The following is a 27,520-nucleotide window of genomic DNA, read 5'->3' on the forward strand; positions in this document are numbered from 1 at the left end:
GGAATGTATAACTCACTACTGCATCATTATTACCAACCTGCAGCACAACAAGCCAAAAATTTCTCACTGGCCAAAACTTGAGGGATTATTAAATGGGTACAAGCATTTTGGTAAACCTGGAAGAAAAAAACAAATATTAATCTTCAGCTTGATTTGCAAAGACTTGTAAATGTTTATAGCTACTTACAGAACCTCCAACATATTTCCCACCCAATTGATGAATTCCCCGTAGCAATGCTCTCTTCTCGTCACAATTTTTGATCCCAGAAATTTGGAACACAGGAGTGCACTTCTCCATCACCAACTGTGAAAAGAACAAAGCTTTTTCCTCGATAAATCTAACAACAGCGTTCCTATCCACATTTGACGTCATGACACCCTTACTCCTGCTCAACAAGATACGATTTTTTGGGGGGTAGCTCATTTGACTGATACATACGTACATTTTATTTTGTGAAATTATCAAACTTTAACTTGGCTGACTTAAAACGCAAGTAAACGTGTTTTGAATAGATGGAAAACACAGTAACTGCACAATTCTTGTTTTAATACTCATAAACGCAATATTAATTCGCGGTCATGAGTAACTGTTAACTTCCAGTTCCCGCCGACTTCTCGGTTTCTTCATACACGTTCACACCCGAGCGGCATTAACGCTGACATTGAAACAGTCACCTTTGCGTATCCTGCTGTCCCTTACCGAGTAAAATTAAAGTTTGGGAAAGGAAACACATGACTTATGCGGCTGAAAAACAAGAAAGCTGCGTTGAACCCTAATCGAGTTTGCCTCCTCTGGTGTCATTGGTGTGTCCGGCTCGAATCACTGCCCATAGATTCGTAGGGGAGTGTTTCAAAACGTAATTCTGGTATCGTTGTTTTTCACAAACATTGTTAGTGTAATTTTATCACAAATATATAATAATCCCTACAAAAATACAATAAATATCATCCATTCGTTTTCAAAGCTCAATATTCCCCTGTAATTGTCGTTTTGCAGCCGATTTTCACCTTTAAATTTCAAAGTGAGCCGCTCCGTAAAACGGAAGTTTTCTGCTAAGTATTTCCGGGTTGTTGTCATGGACGCCGAAGATGTCTGCAAGAACTACGAGGAGACAGAACACAATATTAATTGATTAACAAGGATCATTTATCCCCTGATACATTTGTAGTGTGTTTTAAAGGAAACATTTCATGATATTTTTTTTCATCATACGATTAGCGGCCGTGGTTGAAACGGAAATGTTGATAGGGATTATTTAACGCACAATCTCGTAACGGCGTCAGATTTATGTGTTTTCGGGTAGAATTCGATTATTGACTGGTTTTCACAATTTCACAAATCTGATTGTGCTGAATTGATTGTAAATGAAGTTTGCGTGTCGCAGCTCGTTTTCGGATTTCACGTAGAGGAGATCCTAAAAGGAGGTTCTCGTATGGAAGGTAAGAATTAACCTAATTAGTTAGCGGTGCTTCTAAATATTCCCAGAAGCGTTCCAACTTTTCAAAACAAGGTCACTAAGTCTCCGGTGTGTTGCTACCTATCAGGCAAAATGTATGAAACAGATATATGATGTGCCAAATAGAATTAAAAGAATATTAGCCGGAACTATTGAGAAATACTGACACCAATTGTTATGTTCACATTATTGGATGGATTTTTGATTTTACTTCTGACAGATCATTAGTCATATTATATTTACATGAAGTAATCAAAATATGCTCAAGGTCCTTTTTTTACTGTTGGTTGAAAACAAGGGTGGGTAATTGATGGATCAGATCATAATCTGAGAGGATGTTTTTTTGTTGACTTGCATTATAAACATGACTCCCGAATACTTGTGGCTTGGCACCATTCACAGATCTTCTTTTTTACATTTTTATTTTATTTTATATTTTTTCAATCTCATGCTTAAATGTTTTCCTGCCCTGTCAACGATGAGTGCATAGTAATTGACTCATGCCGATATAACACAATAAACCCCGTACCATGAAATACACTGCTGTGTTTTCAAATAGTTTCTGCTGAAGTGTTGCTTAATACAGTTGATTGATGATGATCTTTCTTTAACAGTTTCACACAGTGTTATCCTCAAGTTACCTCAGTGGCAATTTGGTGCAGTGACAAATTTCACTCCCATTTGGTGCTGTCAAATGAATAGAAATGATTTGTGGATGTCCTGCCTGGGTGACTGTGAAACCATACACCCCTATGGACAAGCACAATATTAAACCAATTTGGTGGTATTGTTTCCAAATGCACACCTGTTTAATTCGTGTTTTTTCCTTATTGTTGTGCTAGATACACCTTTTAAAACAACATTGACATTGGCTCGACGTGGTCTAAGTGGCTTTCAAGTGGCTGCCTGGGGAATGTGCTGCTAAATATTTTAGTACAGACTCATTCAAATGAGCCTTTGCATTAGCTTGGTTGTGGCACTGTAAAGTGTGATCGTGTGTGTGTGTGTGTTGACGAGACATGCACAATCATTATCTAATAGCTGTTGAATTGATGTGTCAAGCAGGCAAGTGTCTGCTCCATCAGTCGTAGTAGAAGTACTGGGAAGCACACCGGGGTCCCTTCAACATCTGCTTTGTAAAGAGCTAATGACACCAAGATAGACAACTCCATGTTTTGAAGTGCTGTGCTAATAAGACCTTTTGTGCAGTCTTCATTTCCAGGCCACTTCATTTTGTACACATGCATACCGTAGTGTAGTGGCGGGCCGTGCGTGTCACTCTTAGGCCTTCAGTAGTCCTACGTCTGACTCAATCCACAGCTGCAAGTGTGGTGTGATTTACTACACATCCATTAAAGGATGCCGTCAGCCAGGAAATAACTTGTGACTTGAAAATAATTAAATACTGTCATTAAACGGTTCTAATTTTTACTATGAACATGTGGAGTCGTGAGAACCTAAAAAATGGCAATATTATTTGCTATTTTTGCTCGCTTCGGAGCTGTCCAACCCTAATGATGTCCGTCTATTCTTGAAAAGTCCATCTTGAAAATAGCTTTAACAATGTATCTGCAACCAAATATCCTACTTCAGCAATTGTGGGTTGACAAAACCACTATTAAATCGACACAGTATATTTGCTTATGCAGCTCGCTACAGATACAGTGTGCTAGCCTTGGCCCTTATGCTCTGATCACTAGTGATACTATGACTAGCTAGTGACTAGCCAATCATAGTTTGTGAAAACTCTGACGTTTCCAGTGACCTTGGGTTGCCATCTAAAACTCTGATTGGTTAAAGCAACAGTCATCTACACCACATTTGATGCGACGAGGCCCGCAGAACCGATTGTGAAGGCGTCCAGGTAGATTTCTGGCCCTGGTAAACAAATGATGGCTGAAATGTGATTGGTTAAATGCTTAAATACGAAACACATCCGGAAGCAGCACAACAATGGAAAAGCAATTAAAGGAAGCTGAAAGACAATTTGGAATTATTAAACAAAAATTAATGGACAAAATATAATTCACATTAGTCTGTGATTCAGATATTTATAGGCCAGCAGAGAAGCCCTTGCAGGCCCCGACGGCCCACCACTGCTGTAGTGATATTATTAAGATGCTGACTAGTTCTTCTGCATTTCAAAATGAAAGTACATTGATACCTTAGTTTATGAACTTAATTGATTCCCAGAAAGTGTGTCTTCCAAACATTAATTTCCCATAGAAACCATTAAAAATGAGAACAATTCGTTTCCAGGTCCCCATAAAACATAATTTTCCATAGAATACATGTGTAATTTTACGTATAATAAATGTGCTATTGTATTGTAATTAAATAAATAAACTGAAGTCATTTTATTTACCTTGATAATATCCGAGTGAAGTTGCCGTGGTTTTTTTGGTGATAATACCTTCACACACTGTCCCCTACTAGTTTGCTTTTCGTTAATCCAAATCACCAGAAGTTTTTCAAACTATTCTATTGCCCGAGACCGTTGCTTAGATAACACAGAAACACCCTTAGCCAGACGTGGCAATGGTGCATACTGGTACTGGGGCGCTAAGTCAAACAAACGCACACCTCGTTTGTGTTTTTCGATGATCTCCTTCTTCTGCTCGACCGAAATTTTCTTCTGTGTCTTCTTTGGCTTGGATACCCCTGGACACTACTTGGCTTTGCCCCTTGTTAAGAAATCTCACCCTGTTGCTCCTCCATAAATTAACAGAATAATTTTTAAGCATGACAGTGTGTGTCATCTGTGACAAAAAACTGTGGTCCTAATGTGTGGTGGTCATAGACATAGGCTCTATCAAGAAAAGATTGAGTTTCCTCATCCATAGTGTCTGTGTAAGATCTCAGTCGTACAGGAGTGGTCCATCGATGAAAAGGTTTCTTCAACCTTCATCTGTACTTCTTTGAAGGTGTCGGACGTTTCGCTTCTTATCTAACAGGCTTCGTCAGCGAACTAGTCTTTATTTTTATTTTTTTTCAACCCTATATATATATCCCGACTGTCCAGATGTTGGGGTGCCAGAATCTGCTATTGGTCCCTGCTCTCAGGTTGGGGGGAGCAGAGGACTACTCCCTGCGGCTACACTGATTACTAATAATTTAAAACAGATTCTTATTTTACAGACAGTGTGTTGTCGGTGTTTAAATTATATATCAAGTGGACAGGTAAATCAAGTAGACAGGATAAACTTAATACAACTACACTGATTACTTCTATTGTCCTGCCTGAGTATGAGGTCTACGACTGGCCTGATTGCCCCATTTGCTCTGGTATCACCCCATCAGCATAACTAAGCCTATGCTGCCTAAGAAGTCGATCGTTTGGATCGTTGTACGAACGATCCAAATTGAACCTCACCCCACCATGGCGATTTAGTGAAGGATTTTGCTGTTTTATGAAAATAGCTTCTTTTACTCCCCTTTCAAACCATCTATTTTCTTTCGTTAAGATTTTAACCTCATTGTCGTCAAATTAGTGGTTGCTAGCTTTTAGGTGCATATGTACTGCCGATTGAGGCCCACTAGTATTATCAATGCGATGTTGATAAAGTGTTTTTTTTATCCATAGTATGAACAGTATATTTCTTAAGGAGTAGCTGCTTGCAGGCATCCTCTCAGGCGGTGGTTGATACGGCGTGTGATGATGCCAGAGGGAAGAAGAGAAGGCAAAATAATAAAAGACAAGCTTAACTGGTGGTGCTGTCAGTGTGGGGGGGAAATAATATTTGTCCACTTGGACAGGCCTCCCTTTGTGCAAGCTAAATGAATGTTGAGCTTCCTGTCTACCTTGTCAGGGAGAGTGGCATCGAGTGTCTTCAGCAGCGAGGAAGCGGCCCCCAGTACGGCGGGCTGTTTGCCGTTTGACAGGGATTATTAAAATCAGAGCACATGACGACGAACCGAGCGGCAGGCGAAGTGTGAGAAAGCCAAATTGACACAGACACTCTCCATTACCTTCCACTTGACTCTGCTTAATGACAACGATGCGAGAACCGGTGATGCTACACAGGTGGGGGGGGGGGGGGGTTGGCTTTTTAGCGGGAATGTTAAGCACCGCGGGGATGAGGGGGCTCTCGGCCCCTCAGCTCTGGCACAGCCATAAGGAGATGACTTGTTTGTTTATAGGTTCAACTGAAGAGCGTCTCATTATTTTGGGCGCTGTGTTTTTCCTCTGCTTTAACTCGCTGTAGTGTCAGTAGGTGGAATTGGTTAGAGGGAATGTATGCATGCTAATCAGGGGTCATCAGGGGGGCAAATGACCTTGTCACGGCGGAGGCGGCAGACTGTCTTTGTTAGTGATTACCTTCTATTTGTTTCAGGTGCAATTGATTTTGCAAGCCCTAACAAAACAATTATCGGCGGACGTGTCACATGATTGCCAACGACTGGAGTGCGTGTTTGTTGACAGGCGGGCACAATGATACCGCACTCCAAAGCTCGTCAATCTGCATCGTTGATTTAATCCAGACACCCGCCCTCGCACCTGTCGTTGATGACATTTTCTGCCGTAAACTGAAGCATGTCTTCTTGATGAATTATCTTCTCTCTCGCTAGAGCAGCATGGAGTGGCCAGAAGATTTTCCTGATGACCAAGCCTTTGTCGAGCTGGTGGTCCCCACATACTCCAGCGAGCTCGACTTTGAGCAACTCGTCAAAGACACCGAAGAGAAACTCAAACTCAATGCTAACAGGTTAGTTACACAATGTCAACAAATCTGAACATCAGATGATGACTTGCCGCGGCTTTAATCTAATTTAATGATAAATTGTGATTACCGTATTTTCCGTTGTATAAGGCGCAGCGGAGTATAAGGCGCACCCCCAATGAATGTTTGGCTGGCTATCTAGCTAGCTATCCAGTAACTGTCTGGCTAGCTGTCTAGGTATGTTGCTAGGTATTGTGATATCATGAGAGGCTAGCTCTCAGCGGGAAGGGACAAGCAGTGCAATGGACGACAGGTTTGGATACAAACAAAAGGTTTTAATCAAGGGTTCCAGGGGGAATTCACAAGCAACAAAGGTTTGAATAGTGTCTCTTCCAATACTTGTCAAAATAACATCTCTTCTGATACTTAAATCCAAATAAAGTCTCTTCTGCTACTTAAATCCAAATAAAGTCTCTTCTGAGGTAAAACTGAAGATGGAGTTCTTTACAAGAGTCTCTAGGCCTCACCCCTCTTGACGTCCTCGTCATGTAGCCTAGCCACCTTAGCTAGGTTCAAATCCAGTGTCCAGTCATGTGGTCCCAACTGGCAATGAGTTCCACGCAGCAATGCTGTGAAATGTAAATTTCTCCACTGTGAGACTAATAAAGGCATATCCAATCAACTTGAGCACAGCAATCGAGCTTGTCTTTCCCCAAGCTGCACACTCAGAGGTTCTCTGCCTTAAGAGCCCTGCTTTCCAATCAAGTCCTGATCAGCCGCAGGTGTGTGGGTTTAATTGCTGCTTTCCACCACGTGGGGCCAAGACTCTCTCTGGGTGGAGCCATCTTAGGGGGATGTATTTGCCCTCCAGGACACAGCCTCTCGTGACATCACAGTATCTATTAGATATATGTAGCACATCTGACTAGCTAGCTAGCTAGTTATAAGGTATCTATTTACTATCTATGGAGGACACTGATTTGTTGTATGTTGTATGTAACCCCTGAAGGGAAAAGCCGAAAGGACAAGAAGAAGAAGATCTATTAGCTGGCTGGCTAGCTTTCTATCTATTTGAGGCACTTCCAGGTTGAGTGAACGCTGGCGCATGTGGCCGCCGCTGCTCACCCACAGAAAAATGTATCCAGTGACTGTAAAGTGACCTTGAGAATTTTGAAAGGTGCTTATAAATTAAATTTATTATTATTATTATTATTATTGTATTGTCTTCATGAAATATTATTGACAAAATCAAAATACCATGGTAGAGACTTTACTAGACAAAATATATAAGCAGAATTAATTCTTCAAAACATACGAGTAGCACCCTGTTATTGGACAAAAAGATTGACGTTTAACTCTTATTAAATCTATTGGGATGAAAAAAATGACCTTTGAACTTTTCGATCTCAAACTTTGAAACTTTAAACAATTAAGCTTGAAGTGAATGTTGCAGAGTGAAAAGATAGAAATGTCTATCACTGATTGGACAAATGATTGGATAAAAAAGCAACACATGCAGAAGAAAAAGAGAAATCTATATTTCAGGTCTTTTATCGTTTGAGGCGTTGTGGGTGTGAGGGCAGATGATGAAGGACAGGCTAAATGTAGCAAGTGAACAAAGGCTCACTCTGGCAGCGTTAATGTCTGGGACTCTCTCAGTCTCCCTTTTTCTCACCCTCCCTCCCTCTTTCTTTCCTTCCTCCTTCTAAATGGGAACATCATAATTGAAGATTCCACATCTTGAAACGAAAACCCTTGGGTAGGTAATTCAAGGCTTATTACTGAAGGCCGGGCCATTTTTCTGCTTTCTAAGCATTAAAGGGTTATTTTGTGTTCCTGCAGATGGGAGAGGGGGAACCATTATGAGAACAAAGCGTGTAGATAATGGAGAATGGGGCTAAAAATAAGGCAATCCTTCGCTCACTATGGGGGTCCACTGGTCAGCGTCTCTGTCGTGTTGTAGCGATGTCGTGTATGGCTTGCCTGTTTCAGGCTGGACCTTTTCACATCAAAACCTGGCAAACTTGTTTTTTTTGGGCTTCAACTAGGGTGGCCTCTAGCTCCTGCAGCCACATGCACTCACCTCTATTGCCGCCTAATTGACTTATCAGTACTTGGGATGAATTACGGAAATGTAGGAGAGGAAATGATATCTGAAAGAAAGCGGAAACGTGCATGCTTGCAGATGCGAAGGCCTCCAACCTGATTACGAGTGAAGGTCTCACTCTGAGATCTCAAATATCCAAAATCTGCCCCAGAGCTGTTCCCTAATTGAAAGAGATTAAGATAGGCTGACAACAGAAACGGTTCCCTCAAATTGAAATGCTGTTATCCATTAGTTTTCATCAGATGGAGCTGTGGCGCACGCTGGTCTTGGGTGGCTTGTGGTTATGCATGACCGACAAGGGACGGACCACCAATCAAGTTTTAGCACTGGCCTGGAGAACCGGCCAAGACAGGTGACCTTGTCTGGTCGACTGCCACTCTCAAATTACAAGTCTGTGTTGGGAAGTATCAGGTGCTTGTGATAATCATTCTTTTCGTAATTGTGCGTAAGATGGAAGATTTTAGTTTCGCTGGGTGTTCACAGACCAAGATTAGCCTTATCGGTTCTCTGGTGGAAGTGAAGGCCGAGAGGTGAGGGCACTAAGTGGGTCCGGGCCATGAAGGCTTGGATCCGTTTCCATTGTGTTCATTCAACCTCAGTCGCTCTGATTTCCATTACAGAATGGGGCCCTTTGATGAAGGTGATATTTAGTCCTTTTGGCTGTGACCAGAATCGGGGTTTATTTGAAAAAGATCTTCCTACAGCCCCTCCTAACTCCATTCAACCCCCTCCCACCTCTTGTAGGCAAGCAGTGGGGAGCGGAGCGCAACAGACAGCCCCCACAGCAGCCCACCCACACTAAATTAATTCTGACAAGGAACTTAAGATAATGTCAAAGCGCTGACTAATCGTGGGATTGGGTTTCTGTAAGTCAGGGAGCTGTGAAATGTGCCATCATATCTAATAAAAGACCTCCTTCTTTCTAGGGTGGTGATGCTGAAGGTCGCGGAGAAGGGGGTGGAGGGGGGGGGGGGTTAAAGGACGATGGCAGGGGGAGGGTGACTGTCGAGCTAGGCCGATGCGAAAAACAATTAGGGTGCTCTTAGGCAACGTGAGTGCAAGGGAGGCGACAGATGTGTTCGTCAAGAGGCCAAAAGAATCAATTTTCCTTTTGCTCACGGGCTCTCTTGTTACAATCAGCTTCTACTTCTTTGCCATCACGTGTTATTGTCACCCTTTGCGGTAGACTTGAATGGTTTTATTTACTGCAGCTTCTTTAAACCCAACCCTACCCCTCCTCCGCCAATTCCACCTTCCTCTTTCTCACATTCCCTTTATGTGCCAGCGTCTAAGCTGCTGCCAGGGGAAGTTGTGGGATGAGCGTTAATCCTGCCAAGTTGATTAGCCTGCAGGTAGCTTTCACGCCAGAAAGCCAAAGGTCACAACATTGTGGAGAGCTGTATGGACTTCTTGACACAGGCCATCCGCGTTGACCAGATAACTTTTAGCACATGTCTGTAAGCAGGGGTAATCGAAAGGTGCAAGTGAAGTTTTTCAGAAGGAAAGAGAGGAAAAAGTGTGTGTGTGTGTGTGGCCAAAGCTTGAAGGCGCAACAATAGATTATAGGTATGACTTTCATCGGACCGTAGTTTGTACAATGACAAAGTCAAAGGATATCATTCAAGTCTATGTGACTCATTTCAACATGGAACATCACCCTGTATCCCAAATTTGACATCCACCGTTTGAAAGTCAACTGAGTTCAGTTGTAAAACCCGTACTGGAATTGGACTTCATTTATATGTTTTGCTTTTAATGAACTTCAGTGGGTGACTGAAAAGAGGCACTACAGATGGAGGCCCATTTCAAACCTGCTGTCTATTTGAAGCCCTGGTGTGCAGCCCAGAACCTGAACAATGAACATAGATCAACTTCTGTTGTGAAGCTTTTGTAGAAGAACGCATCTGACAGGAACATATCCTGTCCATTCATTTTATTTACACCTCACATGGCAAAATGTTTTTGCCAAAAACAATCTGGCGATTTGCTCATGGTCCGAGAAAATGGCCATTAACAAACTGAAACATGGCTGGAAATAAATGAAACATTAAAAAAATAAGTACATATTTACATGAGACACACAATCAGACCTGTTATGAAGGTGGCATAGGGAGGGAGGAAGTACTAGTTAAAATGGCAGCGTTGAATCTCTAGCACAGACGTTTGGACTGGCGTATAACATTTTATCCCCTTGCGATTTTGCCCTCTGAAATGAAAGTGTATCAGATTGAATGCTTATTTTATGTCTTGCCATTGTAAGACATCTGGATGTGTTAATGGCCCAGGAAACAGGCAGGAGGCAGTTTATAGACCCACAGTTGGGGGATGAGACGTCTGATGGGGAAATGAGCCTGTACCATGATTCACATAGTAACACACACATGAATACGCATTGGTATATTAAAAGGATTTATATTTTAGGAAATCATATTATCACCATATACTACTTATTTATTAGAGTTTTAGTGTTAATTATTCAGCATATAAAACAAGGGACGTTGGAAAAAAACAGCCACAAACACCTGAATGTATCTGGTCATGAAAAAAAAAATATTTTTTCTAGATTTGATTGGTGTCATTGTTTAAATCTTTCTGAGTTACTGAATTGCAAATGTTTTCAGTCTTAATCGACCATTGGCAATACTCATAAAGTTTCCTTGGGAGTTTTGAAAGGCGCTTAGCAATAAAATGTATTATTATTATTCTTATTATTATTATTATTATTATTATTATTATTATTATTATTATTACTATACAACCTACGCCTCCGGACAAGTTGTGTCCATAATTTGTAAAATCACTTCAAATGACTGCTACTGAGCGTATTTTACAAAGATTCCACGGCATATCGCTATATTTTACGTTTTAAGACTTCTTGTTGTAAGAAGTCTTGTTTTCGAGTTGATGACGATGCCTGACATGACGTCACGTCTGGAACGCCCCTGACCGAGAAAGCGACACACAATGCATTTTGGGTACTTTATTTGGTCTGAAAACTTTGTGTTGATCCGTGTTAATGGCAAAATTAGAAGGAAAACCCATAAATAACGCGATGGTGAATTGTTGTGTGTTGCACCAAGACTACTATTTGATTCTAGTTGACACAAATTCCCAGCAGACAAATCAGCCTATTTCCAACTGAGCTTGGGCGTCATCTTCTGCATTTTCTGGGATGCTACATTGGAGTCCTGATGTTTCGAATTGATACGGAAGGACTTCTTTAATCGATTGCAAACATTTATGCTTTCCTCTTCAGAACTATTTGAATCATATTGATAACTGGATGAGTAACAAGAAAGCATCTCCTCCGAATCTGAAGCCATTGTTTTTGATTCTAGAGCAAGGCAAAGACGTCCTGGCGTGACTTCACCAACAAGGGGGCGGGACCCTCTGAAACCCGCAATTTCCGGGGTCATTTTGAAGTAGTTTTGGGAGACTTTAACTCATTTTTATTGGTGTTTTGCATTTGACTAAAAATATCAGCCTGTGTGTTTTGGGTATTTTAGATGCTATAAAATTTCTCTGATGTCAGCTGGGAAACAAAAAAATGGTGTTGGTTGTCCTTTAAATATGCAGGATATCATATAAATATTTTTATCGCAATGTTCATGCATTTATTTACACTGGAAAAAAATGAATTCAAAATTTCTAATCTGTCACATCCTTTAATCTGTCATGTTAAAACATGTTAGGTATGTGTGTGTGTGTGTGTGTGTGTGTGCGCGCGTGTGTGTGCGTGTGTGTGCGTGCGTGTGTGTGTGTGTGTGTGTGTGTGTGTGTGTGTGTGTGTGTGTGTGTGTGTGTGTGTGTGTGAGAGAGAGAGAGAGAGAGAGATTGTGTGCAAGGAAAAGGATGAAAATTGACATGGCAAGAAGCGTGTCTCAAACATCGGTTGATCTATGTTCTATACAATCATACTACTCCACATCAGCTGCTGAGCACACATACACTCACTCTGTTACATCACTGCATGCACTCGCACCTGCCTTCTATCTTCTTCCGAAATAGACAAAACATATGAGGACCAAATGTGGCATGTTTAATATGTTGTCCATGTGTTTGCTTTACTTTGAAGTAGTTGGTGTGTGTACACTCTTGCGGACAGAATCTTCCAGTAGTTTTATTCAATATACCCAGCTATAAATCTTCACATTTGTGGCAAGTTGACAACAAGAAAGATTTAGTGGCATTATAAAAGCACCGTGCATCAAATGAATATCTGGTTTATTGGTAAAGTTTAGTCAAAATGTGGTCTTTCTACTCTTATGAATAGATTTACTGTGTGTAGTAACTGTCTTGCCTGTTCCGGTGATGCAATTTACTCATGTTCCTCAGTATTGAACAACATCTGGTGGAACTCCAAGCCAAAATGGGAGACTTGAGTCCAGGCGAACGTCCGCCCAGCCCGACAGAGTGCATCCGGTGGTTCGATATCAAAACGCTCAACAGTATCAGCACTGGGCATCAGGAAGTCATGGATTTCTTCACTTGCTTGGTAATCATGACACTGACACTGATTGATGGTGATTTTATTGACATAATGTTGATTTTTTTTTCCCCCAAAGAGATTGGATTGGATTAGATTTACCTTTATTAGTCTCACAGTGGAGAAATCTATATTTGACAGCAGCAAAGTTAAGAAAGGCATGTAAGAGGTAGAAAAACAAAATACATGAGCTGCTGGAAAGGCAGCCACTCTCGCAGCGCCATTTTGAAGTCAAATGAACAGACATTCACACTGCTGAGTTGAAACTTTAAAGGACAACCGACGCCTCCTGACAAGTTGTGTCCATAATTTGTAAAATCACTTCAAATGACTTCTACTGAGCGTATTTTACAAAGATTCCACCGCATAGAGCTATATTTTACGTTTTAAGAATATTCCGGAAGTCTTGTTTTCGAGTTGATGATGATCCCCTACGTGACGTCACATTCGGAACACCCCTGACCCAGAAAGCGACACACAATGCATTTTGCGGTACTTTGTTTGGTCTGAAAACTTCGTGTTGATCCGTGTTGATGGCGAAATTAGAAGGAAAACACATAAATAACGTAATGGTGAATCGTGTGTTGCACCTCATCTCATCTTTCCGTACCGCTTATTCCTCATTAGGGTCGCGGGGGTTGCTGGAGCCTATCTCAGCTGTCTTCGGGCACGAGGCAGGGGACACCCTGAATTGGTTGCCAGCCAATCGCAGGGCACACAAAGACATACAACAGTCACTCTCACACTCACACCTAGGGACAATTTTGGAGTTGTCAATCTGCCTGCCATGCATGTTTTTGGAGTGTGGGAGGAAACCGGAGGACCCGGAGAAAACCCACGCGGGTCCGGGGAAAACATGCAAACTCCACACAGGGAGGCCGGACCGGAACGCGAACCGGCGACCTCTGCACTGTGAAGCCGGTGTGCTAACCACTGGACTACCGGGCCGCCCATGTGTGTTGCACCAAGACTACTATTTGATATTCGCTGACACAAATTCCCAGCAGACAAATCAGCCCATTTCCAACGGAGCTTGGACGCCATTTTTTGCATTTTCTGGGACGCTACATTGCTGTCATTGATGGCTCGAATTGATATGGGAGGACTCCTTTAATTGATTGCAAACATTTATGCTTTCCTCTTCAGACCTATTTGAATCGTATTCATAACTGGATGAGTAACAAGAAAGAATCTGAACTCCGTGAGATCATTGTTTTGTTTCTTGAGCAAGGCAAGACGACTATTCATAACTGGATGCGTAATTTTTATTGGTGTTTTGCATTTGACTCGAAATATCAGCCTGCATTTTTTGGGTATTTTAGATGCTATAAAACGTTTTTCTGATGTCAGTTAGGAAACAAAAAAATGGTGTCGGTTGTCCTTTAAATGCTCAATATAGTAATCCCTCGTTTTTCGCTTTCAGGATCACCATAGATGAAAATCCGCAAAGTAGAGTTGTATAATAATAAGCCACACAATTAGACAGGGTGGGTGCTGGGCGGGTATGAGAAGATTTACAGCCAATCAACATGGCTATAAACCATGGGGTATCGTGCTCTGATTGGATGACGTTAGCGCTGGGAACCAAACTACAGCCAAGTACATAACCTCTGAGTTATTCAGAATTATTTTTAATAAAAATTGGCGATGCACTGATACCGCGTTAAGTGAACCGCAAAGTAGCGAAGGATCTCTATATTGGCTAGCTGAAGGGATTTTTCAAAATGTAACAAAATCTTAGTTGAGAGCATGTCTATGCCGTATTTTTTATTTTATTTTTAGATATATTTTTGTGTTGGGGAATGTAACACGCTATTCTATTTTTTTTTTTTTTTTAGCAAGACTACCTGAGGTCAAAAGAGGAAGGAAGAGAGGATGCAACTCTGCAGCTATTACTCAACCTCTCATCCCAGAGGGGTATCTGCTTCCCTTGTCCCCCATCTTCTTCCTTGTCTTTCGCTCACCATCATCTCCTCGCCGCTTCCTTACCCTTGATTCATACAATTAAAGATGACTCTTCATCCGAGGTAATATATTTTATTTACTTTTTAAAATAGTTCCTTGTCCCATCATTAATTGATTGTAAAATGCTCTTTTTAATTATAATACTAATACCATTACTACTACTATAACTACTACTACTACTACTACTACTAATAATAATAATACATTTCATTTATAAGTGCATTTCAAAACTCTCAATGTCACTTTACAGTCACATGATACATTTTTCTGGGTGAGCAGCGGCAGCCACATGCACCAGCTTTCACTCAACCCGGAAGTGACTCAAATACATTGATAGAAAGCTAGACAGCCAGCTAATAGATAGTCAATAGGTTAGCTTCTAACTCTCTGTCTAGATAGCTAGATGTGCCATATAGCTAATAGATAGCTAGCTACATACCTAGCCAGCCAGACAGTTACTGGATAGCCAGCTAGCCAGCCAGCCTGCTAACAGATAGCTAATAGGTAGCTAATAAATAGCTAATAGCTAGCTAGCTTTTTGTTAATTCTGAATATTGAATGTCTAAAATAATTTTGAATGTTTAATTGTATTTATTTTTTGTCTCAGATTCAAGTAGCATGGGAAGATGTACGTCTTCAGCTACGTTGCTATCTATTAGAGCAGCTATCCACCCAAAACCCAACGACTCGTGGAGTACCTTCGTTGTCAATCAATCAACGAGTCTACCGCTTGCAGCAGCTGTGCTTCTTGTACCCTGAGTGTGAAGTGCTCACTCATTATCAGGTAAGGGATTTTTTATTTATTTATCTTTTTACCTTTGTTTTGGAGTCTTAACCCATGTATGCTGCGCATGTTTATATGAACACAGATATATTCATTTTTAAAATATCAAATGACAGTATCAAATAGGTTCAAATGGAGTTTGAACATGTTCTGTATACGATTTGATAATAACATTTTTTGTTTTTTTCCACATCCTTATTACCCTATATTCAAAGTTATAAACCGATCTGAAAACATGTTCTATTCTCGGCGTAAATGGCTTAAAACCTGAATATTTGTGTCCCATAACACGGTACTTAATCCAATACAGTCATTGTCTCAATGTTGATCTTGTAAAAACGTGTACTTTTCTTGATAGGCACATCGTAACTAAAAGGATGAAACACAAAGCTGTGGGAAGACAGTCACTTTGTAGGAATTTTTAAAGTGGTTCTGTATAAAAGTGACATGGCATTACTATATTTGTGACTGCATTATTTCCTGTATATGATAGCTGTCCATGTTAAGCGCTTTTTCACAGCTTCTAGCTGTTGCTAAAGCGCTATATACAGTAAAGTCTCGTTATATCGATATCGGATATATCGATAGTCCCGGTTACATCGATACTATTTCTATGCACGCACGGAGAAAATTACATGCAAACAGGGTCGGATATATCGATAGTCCCGGTTATATCGCTATTTTTTCGGACTCCCTTGAATATCGATATAACGAGACTTTACTGTAAATCAATATGTATTGTATTATTATTGTGTACATTTCAGGCAGATCAGATGAATGTGAGCAGCAATCCTGTTGATATTGTCACATGGGGTAACATTTTGAAGTATTGTTAAATTTTCTAAAATAAATATAATAATGATAATAACAATAATACAAGTCATTTATAAGCACCTTTCAAAACTCTCAAGGTCACTTTACCGTCACAGGATGTTTTTCCGTGGGTGAGCAGCGGCAGCCACACACGCCAGCTTTCACTCAACCCGGACTAACTCAAATAGATAGAAAGCTAACTAGCCAGGTAATAGATAGCTAATAGCTAGCTTGCTATCCAGCCAGATATCTAATAGATAGCTAGCTAGATGGCTAGCGAGCCAGCTACATAGCTAATAAATAGCAAATAGCTAGCAAATAAAGTGCTAGCTAGGTAGCCCGCCAGATAACTAGCTAGCTGGGTCACCCCATGTGAATGATTTACACGGTGACGTAGAGTACAGCATTTTCTTTTGGCCTCATCCATCCAGGAAGTCAGAGCCCAAGCCACGCTTGCTCTCCTGCATCGCGCCCTGTCCTCCAGTCCAGCAGATGTCACTGGCTTCGACAGAGTGACTTTATCCTTTTGCTCCGTGATCCGGGCTCTCACTCAAGCCCTCACGGAAGACCTTCACATCCTTCCGAGAGTAGTTGAGCAGGACACCATCTTGGGCTTCCTAAATGCATCCTACCTCCGCCCTTTGGCTTGTGAATTGTCCTCCATGATGGAGAGAGAATGTGAGACAGCTTTGAGGGACAACACCATACCTGGCAGCAAGATAAAAAGATATTCATCCAAGTCTCGTGCAACAGTTGGTAAGTATTCATTCATTCATTCATTCATTCATTCATTCATTCATTCATTCATGCATTGTTGTCCGGAAAATTTTAAGTTCAAATAATGTAAGTAAACTCCACTAGTCTGGGTTTAGGATACCATATTTTCCAGTGTATAAGGTGCACCGGAGTATAAGGCGCACCCCCCCAATGAATGAAAAAAGTTTTCCAAATATAATATCGAGATATATAAAAGTTTTCCAAATATAAGGCACACCACAGTATAAGGGAGTACAGTGGAGGATGGGGTTATGCAATAATTCTTCAAAGGTGGCACTGGAGTATAAGGCGCATCGGATTCTTATGAGCACCTCTAAGGACTAGTGTATTTTCAAACTTTTTTTCCATATGTAAAGCGCACCGGAGTATAAGGCGCACCTTCAATGAATGACAAAGGTTTTCCAAATATAATATAGTTTTCCTACATGGGGGAAATGGAGTCAGTGGCTGCTGACAGTAGTTGCAAGACCTGTTGTGGCTCAATATTACTTCACATATAAGACGCAGCGTCATCTTTTGAAGAAGGCCAAGGCTTTTGGGGGCACCTTATACACCGGAAAATACTGTACATCTCCATTGTTTACTTCCTGTTTTGAGAGGTTGATTTCCCTGGGCTCTTATCATCGTTATTAACCTTTAAAGATTTCTTCTCCTCATCTTCACTTTTCCATTACCTTCCTGCTACCGCGTGCGAGGCCCTGCGCCAAGATCCTTGAAAGTGATTGTCAATAACTCTTCCCATTGCATTTTCTTTTCGCCTTCTTATTTGACTCCGACTCGGCTATTTACCAGGACACAGAGTGGTGCAGCAACTCTAAGGGGTGAAGGCTCCTTTGACTCAAACCTCTAAACACTTTTAATTCAACATGAAAAGGACTGGGAAGATGATTGCAATGACAATGAAGCAAAATCAATTCAGACCATGACACAATGCCCGCAATTTCACTGCACAGAACAGCGCAGAAATGAGAAACAACAAACAACTTGGACCATGCAAGTGGTGTTACAAGGTCCTTAAAGGACAGACAGAGTCAGAGTCAAAGCAAAAAGTTGCTGCTATAGTGTTGTGCACAGATTTTAGAGTGGTAGAAAATTCCAAATGTCAATGTGACTGATGCCATTGACATCCATGTCATATCCTGAGACGAGAGAAAAGTGTACTTTTGATACTTAATCCCCCTGCAAATTCCCTTTGTTTGTTTCATATTGACTTATTTAGGACTTGCTGACGGTAAGGCTGTGCCTTGAAAAGAAAAAAAACTAAATCCAAAGCATGTGAACCATTGTTTACTTTTTCAAAAATTGCACACATGTCAGTTTCCCTGTGGAACAGCGCGAAAAGCGTCTTTACATCTGCCATTCTTGGATAAACACGCCGGCAGCCTTTGCCTCGCATTTTCCCTCCATCTCTCTTTGGTTTTCGCCTTCCCCTCCGCTTAATCGTGAGATGAGAAGAGGCAGCCAAGATAATTGGCCATGCGTCAGTCGGCCTGTTTGATCAGGTATCGTGGCGGAGGCTACACACCTACGTGCCGCTCAACAAACCGTCAAATGTAGCACCGGAGGCAGAACACGGCTCCGAAGGGAACGAGGGACCAATCTTGTGCAGTTTTGCTTGTGCTCACTAGAGGTGTTGGTGTGTGTGTTTAACTATCAGCTGCAACACAGCTTTGAAGGCTACGGCTGGGATTACGGTTTGTGTAATCACCCTCCCCTTTCTTTTCGCTTACCACCCCAAAAAAGCTTGAGAACACCCATGTTCACCACCTAAATGCCCGTGGCTCTTTATGAGCCAGAGTTTGAACAAGCGATGCATAATCTGCTTTCACACCTTACTGTCTATACTGTACCCTACTCCCATAATTGTCAAGACAATTACGGCTCCGGCAACACAAAATGATTCTATTTTCATAAGCGTCCAATGACTCTTCAGATCTCACCGTCCTCCCCTGCTGCGTTATTGTTGGCTCCCGTGGTGGAGGAAGGCGCTTGGTATATTTTGATAAGAACCATGCCTGGGAGACTCTGTCGGCTCCCAAGGGAGCGGCGTTGTCTGTAGCATCAGCCACTGTCAAACCACTGAAGCATTTAACAGCATTCAGCAGCAAGATCTGCCATCTCTTTTTTAAGCCAGCTGCCTTCAAGGCCGGCGCTGCTGACATTGTAACTGAAGATGGGCTGCTCAGGCTTTAACTTTAACTAGCACACTTCCCAGAATCTGTATTTCTCTTAGTGAGGAGAAAAACTGAAAAGAAACAATACAGATATAATGAAGTGTGGATCTCCAGTCGGGGGAAGTTTGCCTGTCAATAAATGGGCATCAGTGGAACGGATTTGAAACTTTAGCCTTGTCCCTTGTCGAGATATTTATCTGAAAGAACAACCGACACCTCCGGACAAGTTGTGTCCATAATTTGTAAAATCACTTCAAATGACAGGGCGGCCCGGTAGTCGAGTGGTTAGCACACCGGCTTCACAGTGCAGAGGTTGGCGGTTCGCGTCCCGGTGCGGCCTCCCTGTGTAGAGTTTGCATGTTCTCTCCGGACCCGCGTGGGTTTTCTCCGGGTCCTCCGGTTTCCTCCCACACTCCAAAAACATGCACGGAAGGCAGATTGACCACTCCAAATTGTCCCTAGGTGTGAGAGTGACTGTTGTACGTATTTGTGTGCCCTGCGATTGGCTGGCAACCAATTCAGGGTGTCCCCCGCCTCGTGCCCCAAGACAGCTGAGATAGGCACCAGCAACCCCCGCGACCCTAATGAGGAATAAGCGGTACGGAAAATGAGATGAGATGAGACTTCAAATGACTTCTACTTATTTTCGAGGTGATGACGATGCCTGACGTGACGTCACGTCAGGAACGCCCCTGACCGAGAAAGCGACACACAATGCATTTTGGGTACTTTGTTTGGTCTGAAAACTTCGTGTTGATGTAGAAATAAGAAGGAAAACGCATAAATAATGCGATGGTGAATCGTTGTGTGTTTCACCAAGACTACTATTTGATACTAGTTGAGACAAATTCCCAGCAGACAAATCAGCCCATTTCCAACGGAGCTTGGGCGCCATCTTGTGCATTTTCTGGGACGCTACATTGGAGTCCAGCCGGTTCGAATTGATACGGAAGGACTTCTTCAATCGATTGCAAACATTTATGCTTTCCTCTTCAGAACTATTTGAATCATATTCATAACTGGATGAGTACTCTCTGAAACCATTGTTTTGTATCTGCAGTATCATGGCATGACGTCACGAACAAGGGGGCGGGACCTCCTGAAACTCGCCATTTCCGAGGTCATTTTTAAGCAGTTTTGGGACACTTTCAGTCATTTTTATTGGTGTTTTGCATTTGACTAAAAATATCAGCCCGCGTGTTTTGGGTATTTTAAATGCTATAAAACGTTTTTCTGATGTCAGTCAGGAAATAAAGAAATTATGTCGGTTGTCCTTTAACAAGAATCTGTGGATAAAGAAATATTGACGATAAATAAAATATTTGTATTAGTCCATCTCTAAGAGCAGTGTGGTGCACAGCTCACTAAACGTCGGGAGCGAAAAGCTGTTATCAGTGGCGGGCCATGGATTTCGTCGCTAGGCCTTCAGTCATGCTATGTCTGAATTAACCCATGGCTGTGAGTGTGGTGTGATTTAATACATGTCCATCAGAAGATGCTGTTGGCCATGAAATAACTTGTAACTTGGAGAAATTTAAGAAATATTGTCATTAAACTGTGAGATTTTTTTACTATTAACGTATGGATTCATGATAACCACATACATTTGTAATATTATTTGCTAATTCGGCTAGCTTCAGAGCTGTCCAACCTTTCTTAATGATGTCCATCTATTCTTGAAAAGTCCGTCTTCAAAATGGCTTGAACAGTATATCTGCAACCAAATCCATTTCTTCTCCTCCTTCAGCCATTGTGGGTTGACAAAACGCCGATTAAATCAACACAATATATTTACTTATGCAGCTCGCTACCGATACAGGGTGCTAACAACGGCCTGTATGCTCTTGTCACTAATGATACTATAATTGGCCAGTGACTAGCCAAACATGTGACTAATCTGAAATTTGAAATCTGATTGGTTGAAGCAACAGTTTTATTGACATTTATTTGTATGATCCATAGCCTGCAGAACTGATTGTGAAGGCGTCCAGGTCGATTTATGACCCCCGAAATATGATACGAAAACACACACCAGGAAGCAGCACAACAGTGGAAAGGAAACGAAAGGAAACGAAAGGAAGCCAAAAGACAATTTGGTATTTAATTTAATCAGAATTGATAGACAACATATAATCCACATTAGTCTGTGATTCAGATATTTTTCGGCCAGCAGAGAAGGCCTTGCAGGCCCTGATGGCCTACCACTGATATATAGCACTTTCAAATTCCAATCTTTTCAATTGGCATTTCAGTATGCATGCACAGTTACACGAACATCAAACATCTTCTGCGCAACATCTCTGCATGTGCACATTTCATTTCTTCCCTCACAATAATCCACAGGGGTGAGGGCAAACTTTAAAAAATTCTATTCAAACACTTTGCTGCACCATTTTAATAGAGCTGATTTGAATTCCGCTTTCACTAATTTCCCCGTATGACGATGTTGGCAGCTCCCTATAGATTAAAAAAAAATGATTTGAATTTGAACATGTACAACGAGCACATTCACCCCCAGCCTATGCCCCTCCACTACCAGACCCCCTGCCTTACCTCCTGTCGCTCTTTGAACTCTTTCTTGGTGAAAGCGCAGCAGCCTATTCAGTCGGGGAAGGAGGTTGTATAGTGACGTGAGGAAGCTCGACTGACTCGCTGCCTGGTAGTGGAGGTGCTTGTGGGGATTGAGGCTACTTGGGAAATGGCGTTTGTTAATATTTAATAAGAGCAGCTCCTCACTAGATCATATCTCCGCCCGAGTTTATACACACTGTCAGCCGGGGACGTGCAACCGCATCCTGCCATGTAATTATGGGTGAGGAAAAGGGTGGCGGGGCAGCGGAGGGGAGTGTTCGGAGAAATTTCTACTTACACCTGCGCATGTGCGCCTGTTGTGCTTTTAGTCTATTGATGTTTGTCCATCTTGGTAGAGTACAAAAAAAGCTGATATTGGTAAATTGAGTGAGCTTAAAGAAAATCACCTTTCCCAATTTATGAGGATCTGTATTATGGCTGCTATTTAGTTTCCTTCTGATCATAATGAGTTTTTTTTTTTTGTCGCTTTTGAACATGTTTCAAGAAGGATAAGCACTTACCTGTCAACCGGCCGTATTTTGCCATAGTCTGTACGATTTTATACATAGAATAAGGTATATTTTATGTATTTTTAAGATAGTAGAAAATTATGTTTTATGGGGACCTGGGAATGGATTATTCTGATTTTAATGGTTTCCTGTGGGAAATTAATTTCTGGGATACACATTTTTCACCTTACACACTCTGTCTGGGAACCAATTAAGTTTGTAAGCCAAAGTATCACTGTACTTGATTATTTCTAGAAATTTGTTGTAACTTGTTAAAAATATTCTTGTTTACTGTACATGTGAAATTTTGTTCATAAAATTGTGCAATGAAATATTACACACACATATATATTTTTTTCTCGGAAAGGAAAATTTGAGCCGTTTGTAAAGTCACGGTTTTTCGCAGGTTGACGGGTATGCATAGGCACTTTCCTGTTGCCCTCTATTGAGAGAACCATGACAAAAATGACTATTTTATCGAGAGTACCCCGCACTTTGTGATAAGAAGTCTATCTGCATCACCGAAGACTTGAAAATAATGCAAGCAAGGGCATGTAACAACCAGTTTTTAATGAAATATTCCTGTCGCCAGAGTGCGCAAATCCTCTTCGTTCGGCGTACAGGTTGGCTGGGTCAAGTAGAGTAGGAGGCGAAATTGACAATCCCATCACACCAAAGAAAAAGAGAAGCAAGGATGGATGTGATAAAAAAAAAGTACATGCCATTCACATTCTTATTCCCCCGTCACTCTAACCCATTTCCATCTTTTCTTCGCGCAACTTAATAGAGATATCAAGGATCGCAACAGCACGCTCCTGTGAAGGGCAGATAGCTCCCTGCTGCGCCCGAGGTGGCCAAAGCCCCAAGGACGGACCACCGGGGCTTGGGTTGCCGCGTTTATTGTGTGTGTGAATATGTCAGCGTCCATATTTGGGAATCGCAGCAGGACGCCTCCCATAATAAGGCTGTCTGAGAGAGCAGTGGGCCGAAACTGACAAAAAGGACCCCAGCTGTCACAGGGCCTCGTGGGCCAATTCACGGTGGCTCGTAGACTCCTTAACACACACACACACACACACACACACATTCACAGGTGCACCTAAGGCACACAATAATATTCGCTTGCGATATGATTGCGCAAGGCCGCCGGCTACTACTCAGAAGGACAAAACAGCCAAAGACAGATATCGTAGCCAGTTATAGCCTCCCAATATGGTCCATGTCAGAAAAGCTACCCAGTGAGAGACCTACTCTGTGTCAACTAAAACAACATGGCTATGTCACAAAAAATAAAAAATCCCCCCCTTGACCCACCCAGTGCATCAGTAACTTCGCAGGGGAAACCAATACAACAAACCTATATGCAGATCTGCTTACCTTTTCGCAGTTTCCTCGGAGTAGGGCATTGCACCTATGGGGTATATATATGGATGTTTGTGCATGATAGTATTTCAGAGTACCTTATTTTCCGGTGTAGAAGGCGCACCGGAGTATAAGGCGCACCCCCAATGAATGGTGTATTTTCAAAGTTTTTCCATATATAAGGTGCACCGGGCTATAAGGCGCACCCTTACTGAATGAAACAAGTTTTACAAATATAATATACAAATATTTCAAAGTTTTCAAAATATAAGGCACACCTCATAATTTATTCGGGAATTGAAAATATGACGTGGAGCGCCATTCTCAAATTTGTTTTGGTTTTGGGTGCCAGTAAAGTTCTGGCCAGACCTCTGGTGATGTTTTTACCTTCCACAAGGGGGCATCATTTCCTTTTTTTCCATTTTAGCGCTTTGTTACAGCTTCAGCTGTTGCTAAAGTCCTATATAAATCAATATGTATGTATTGCATTGTATTTTGGAGAGCTGCCCTCATTTCAAGCTCATATAACACCAGACCCATATCATTAAGAATTAACGTATTTTTTTCTGATGAAAGAAGACAGTCTAAGGTTTCTTACGCTGACTTAAATGTTTATGTAGTCCTAAAACTCAATAATCTGTGAGTCCTGGAATTTGAGTGAAAATGACAAAAACCCTGGCACTGGAGTAGATACATTTTTGCACATTAGTTTTTCGATTTATTTTACAATTATACAATTTTATAAACTATACATTTTTTTGAAATGCAATGCAATGACTTAAAGTGGTTGCATAACATGCCGATTTGCCCAATAAAGCTGGTGGGGACTATAGTGAGAAGGGGTCATACCAAAGTCCCGGTGGTCCGATTTACACATCCAACAGGCAGAAAAGAAAGAAAGAACAAAAATGGGCAAGCGAAGGGTGACACGCTATGCTGGAGAGAAATTAAATCAGTGGCCAAATTATTGCATGATTGCCCATTCCCCAAAGACTTGGGTATCATTTGGTCGAAAAGTGTCTCATAATTGGTTTTCGGCCATGTCAGACACATGCAATTCCCTTACTAATGGCTGTGTTAGGAAGAACCGAGCCTCTTGGGTCAGAGGAGGACAGAAAATAGCCAGATGGCAAAAAACGCTATCCTCCTTTAGCCCCCCTCTCAGATAAATGGGAGCGTATGAGGGAAGAAGAAAGACTCCTAAAGAAAGAGAGTGTGTTGTGAGCTAAGAGGAAATGAAGTGGCAATAAGTGCAGCCAAAGGGGAAATGCTCTTCATCGTGAGTTTAATACATCAGTCTGGGGATTTGGCAGCCCGCCACACAGCAATTGTTTACCTTTTTGCTCACTGGTTGCATCTGCTCTGTTTTGTAAACGACATTAAACTATTCGCCCGTAAACACCGGAATCAATAACAACTGCTCAGGGAATTCCCTGTTTCCTCGCCTCACTTTCTGTTTCCCTCTCTCCCTCTATTCTCTCCCTTCTTTCTCTGCGCACTGCCAGTCAAGAACAGTTTTTGTGTGTATTATTTGTAGGATACAAAATGTTTGTGTGTTTGTGTGCGTGCTATGGAGCGAGCGGTGGAACCCACAGGAGAGGCAGACGGGGTAGAAGACTGATGGCTGGCCAAAAATACCTGCTCAGTTTGTTTGTTTGTTCTGTTTGTGTTGCATTGTTGTCACCGTTAAAAGCTACAAACCGAGACCGGACACACATAAACACACACGCACACGTACTGAACTATTAGATGTCAGCTTGTATTGTGTTACAGACGCCCCCCACCTTACAAACGAGACACGTTCCGAGCGGTCGTTCGTGAGGTGAATTTGTTTGTAAGTCTAGCGTATAGCTTCAGTGCTATATTGTGTATGGAATGTATGTTGAAGTCAAACACTGAACGGGGAAGTATAAAACCCAGACGCTCTAACAGTCGCAAAATAAATTCACACCGACTGGAGTACAACGACATATATCCTTCGGCCTTCAGTAAGCATTGAAACCTCTAATCTGTCTGTGTGCGTGAAGCACAGTATGTAGCCAATCGCAAGCTAGCTCGGCGCGCAATACAAAATCTAACTGACACCAACTCTGTACGCAAAAACGTTCGTATGTACCTCTGTCTGTGTAAACTCTCAGTCGTACCGGAGTGGTCCATCAATGAGAAGGTTTCTTCAGCCGTCATCTGTACAAATTTGAAGGTTTCGGACGTTTCACCTCCTATCCAAGAGGCTTCGTCAGCAAACTAAAGTCTGACTGGTCGTATCGGCCCTATTTATACATCCCTAATGTCCAGACATGGCGGCGCCGGACACAGTTATGATAGGTCCCTATGTACCTCTGTGTAAGCTCAGTCGTACAGGAATAGTCCATCGATGAAAAGGTTTCTTTAGCCGTCATCTGTACTTGTTTGAAAGGTGTCGGACGTTTCGCTCCTCATATGAAAGGCTTCGGACAAATTTGTCAAATTTGACGACAGTGAGTTTAAAATTGTAGCTAAATAAAATAGATGGTTTGAAAGGGGAGTAAAGGACGTAGTTTTTGTACAGCAGCAAAGCCCTTCACTAAATCGCCATGGTGGTTTTGAGGTTTAAGATCCAGTAAAGTCTCGTTATATCGATATTCAAGGGAGTCCGAAAAAATATCGATATAACCGGGACTATCGATATATCCGACCCTGTTTGCATGTAATTTTCTCCGTGCGTGCATAGAAATAGTATCGATATAACCGGGACTATCGATATATCCGATATCGATATAACGATACTTTACTGTATATAGGACCGAGCTACCAGCACAACTTTAGTTTGCTGCCGAAGCTTTTTGGATGAGGAATGAAATGACAGCTTCAAAGAAGTCCAGATGACGGCTGAAGAAACCTTTTCATCGTTATTTGTATGTACCATTATTCGTAACTGGAATGATCATACATAGGGGGGTGTCTGTTTATAGAATTATATGGGGGAACATTGATTTTTTTTAAATACGTACATGTAATGATGTCATCACATCTTTCTTATTTAAACATTTTTTTGCCTGCTTGCAGTAATAGTCATCCCTCATTGATTCTTGCAACACTGACCTTTGGGTGAACCCTTCTGCCTGCTCGCGCCCCAAAGTCATTCTGCTCTCTGGGACACGCTACTCACAATGGCGTATGATACACCTGGGTGCTTTTAAGCACGCCCTCTCCATCACGCTGCTTTCAGAGGCTTTCATTTGCCCTCACTGTTGTGACAAAGGTATAATGAGGTTTCAATGGCATTGTACCAAACAGCTATGGCTATAGGGCTATTTGACTGGGCAGACAACAATAAATACTGATACAGCACGGGTAGCCGGTTGAGAGGTGCCAAAAGGGGGCCTGTTAAACATCAAGGTCATGGCCGAGTGGAGTATTATCGTGTGTTGCTCAGGGTGCTTGAAAAGCTGGGAACAAAACCATGAAAAGGTGATGACCGGCGTTAGATGAAGTAGTGGTTAAAAGGATGCTATGCTCTGATTAGCGGTCAGGCCAGGGAAGTCATTTCTGAGAACCACTCGGTCTGCGACATGTCCCCCGCCCCAGCCTGATCCGAATCTCCGAGGTGATGCGTTGGTGTCTTCACAAATAGACATTATTGCTGTTGCGTGTGTGGATGTGCGAGGTGGAGAGGCAAAGTCAAGCACGTGGGTGTTAGTCAGGTCAGGCGGGCGCACATGGAGCATGCGCATGTTGTCCCACCAGACCCCATTACAGAAGAGTTGGCAAGCTGTGCTGTTTGAATTGCACATACACAGCAACGCGACCAATAATCATTCCGGTTCTCACGCTCAAGTTTGTACATGCCTGCACACACATATACACATAAATAG

General features: G+C 41.9%; 2 protein-coding genes across 7 annotated transcripts in view; one reads left to right on the forward strand and one right to left on the reverse strand.

Moving 5' to 3' along the window:
- slf1 (SMC5/6 complex localization factor 1) overlaps positions 1-812 on the reverse strand; it is a 61,440-nt gene extending 60,628 nt beyond the window's left edge. For 3 of the 4 annotated variants that reach the window (XM_088993707.1, XM_088993705.1, XM_088993708.1), the window contains exons 1-3: positions 676-788; positions 188-304; positions 38-116 (exon numbers count right to left, since the gene is read on the reverse strand). In XM_088993707.1, the coding sequence (XP_088849833.1) occupies positions 38-116; positions 188-298 (190 nt within the window). In that variant the 5' untranslated portion in view covers positions 299-304; positions 676-788. Of the gene's footprint in view, positions 1-37; positions 117-187; positions 305-675 lie in introns of all 4 variants that reach the window. The other variant, XM_088993706.1, reaches the window with a different exon arrangement.
- The window catches only part of kiaa0825 (KIAA0825 ortholog), a 162,347-nt gene that overhangs the window by 16,674 nt on the left and 118,153 nt on the right, over positions 1-27,520 (forward strand). The window contains exons 1-6 of one of the 3 annotated variants that reach the window (XM_088993698.1): positions 1,091-1,440; positions 6,027-6,163; positions 12,561-12,720; positions 14,550-14,738; positions 15,284-15,460; positions 16,705-17,029. In XM_088993698.1, coding sequence (XP_088849824.1) covers positions 6,033-6,163; positions 12,561-12,720; positions 14,550-14,738; positions 15,284-15,460; positions 16,705-17,029 — 982 coding nt within the window. In that variant the 5' untranslated portion in view covers positions 1,091-1,440; positions 6,027-6,032. Of the gene's footprint in view, positions 1-1,090; positions 1,441-6,026; positions 6,164-12,560; positions 12,721-14,549; positions 14,739-15,283; positions 15,461-16,704; positions 17,030-27,520 lie in introns of those variants that run through there. The other 2 variants (XM_088993699.1, XM_088993701.1) reach the window with 2 other exon arrangements.

This window comes from Hippocampus bargibanti, linkage group LG04 (assembly GCF_051943395.1).
Source record: "Hippocampus bargibanti isolate YZ-2025 linkage group LG04, ASM5194339v1, whole genome shotgun sequence".
NCBI classification, from domain to species: Eukaryota; Metazoa; Chordata; class Actinopteri; order Syngnathiformes; family Syngnathidae; genus Hippocampus; species Hippocampus bargibanti.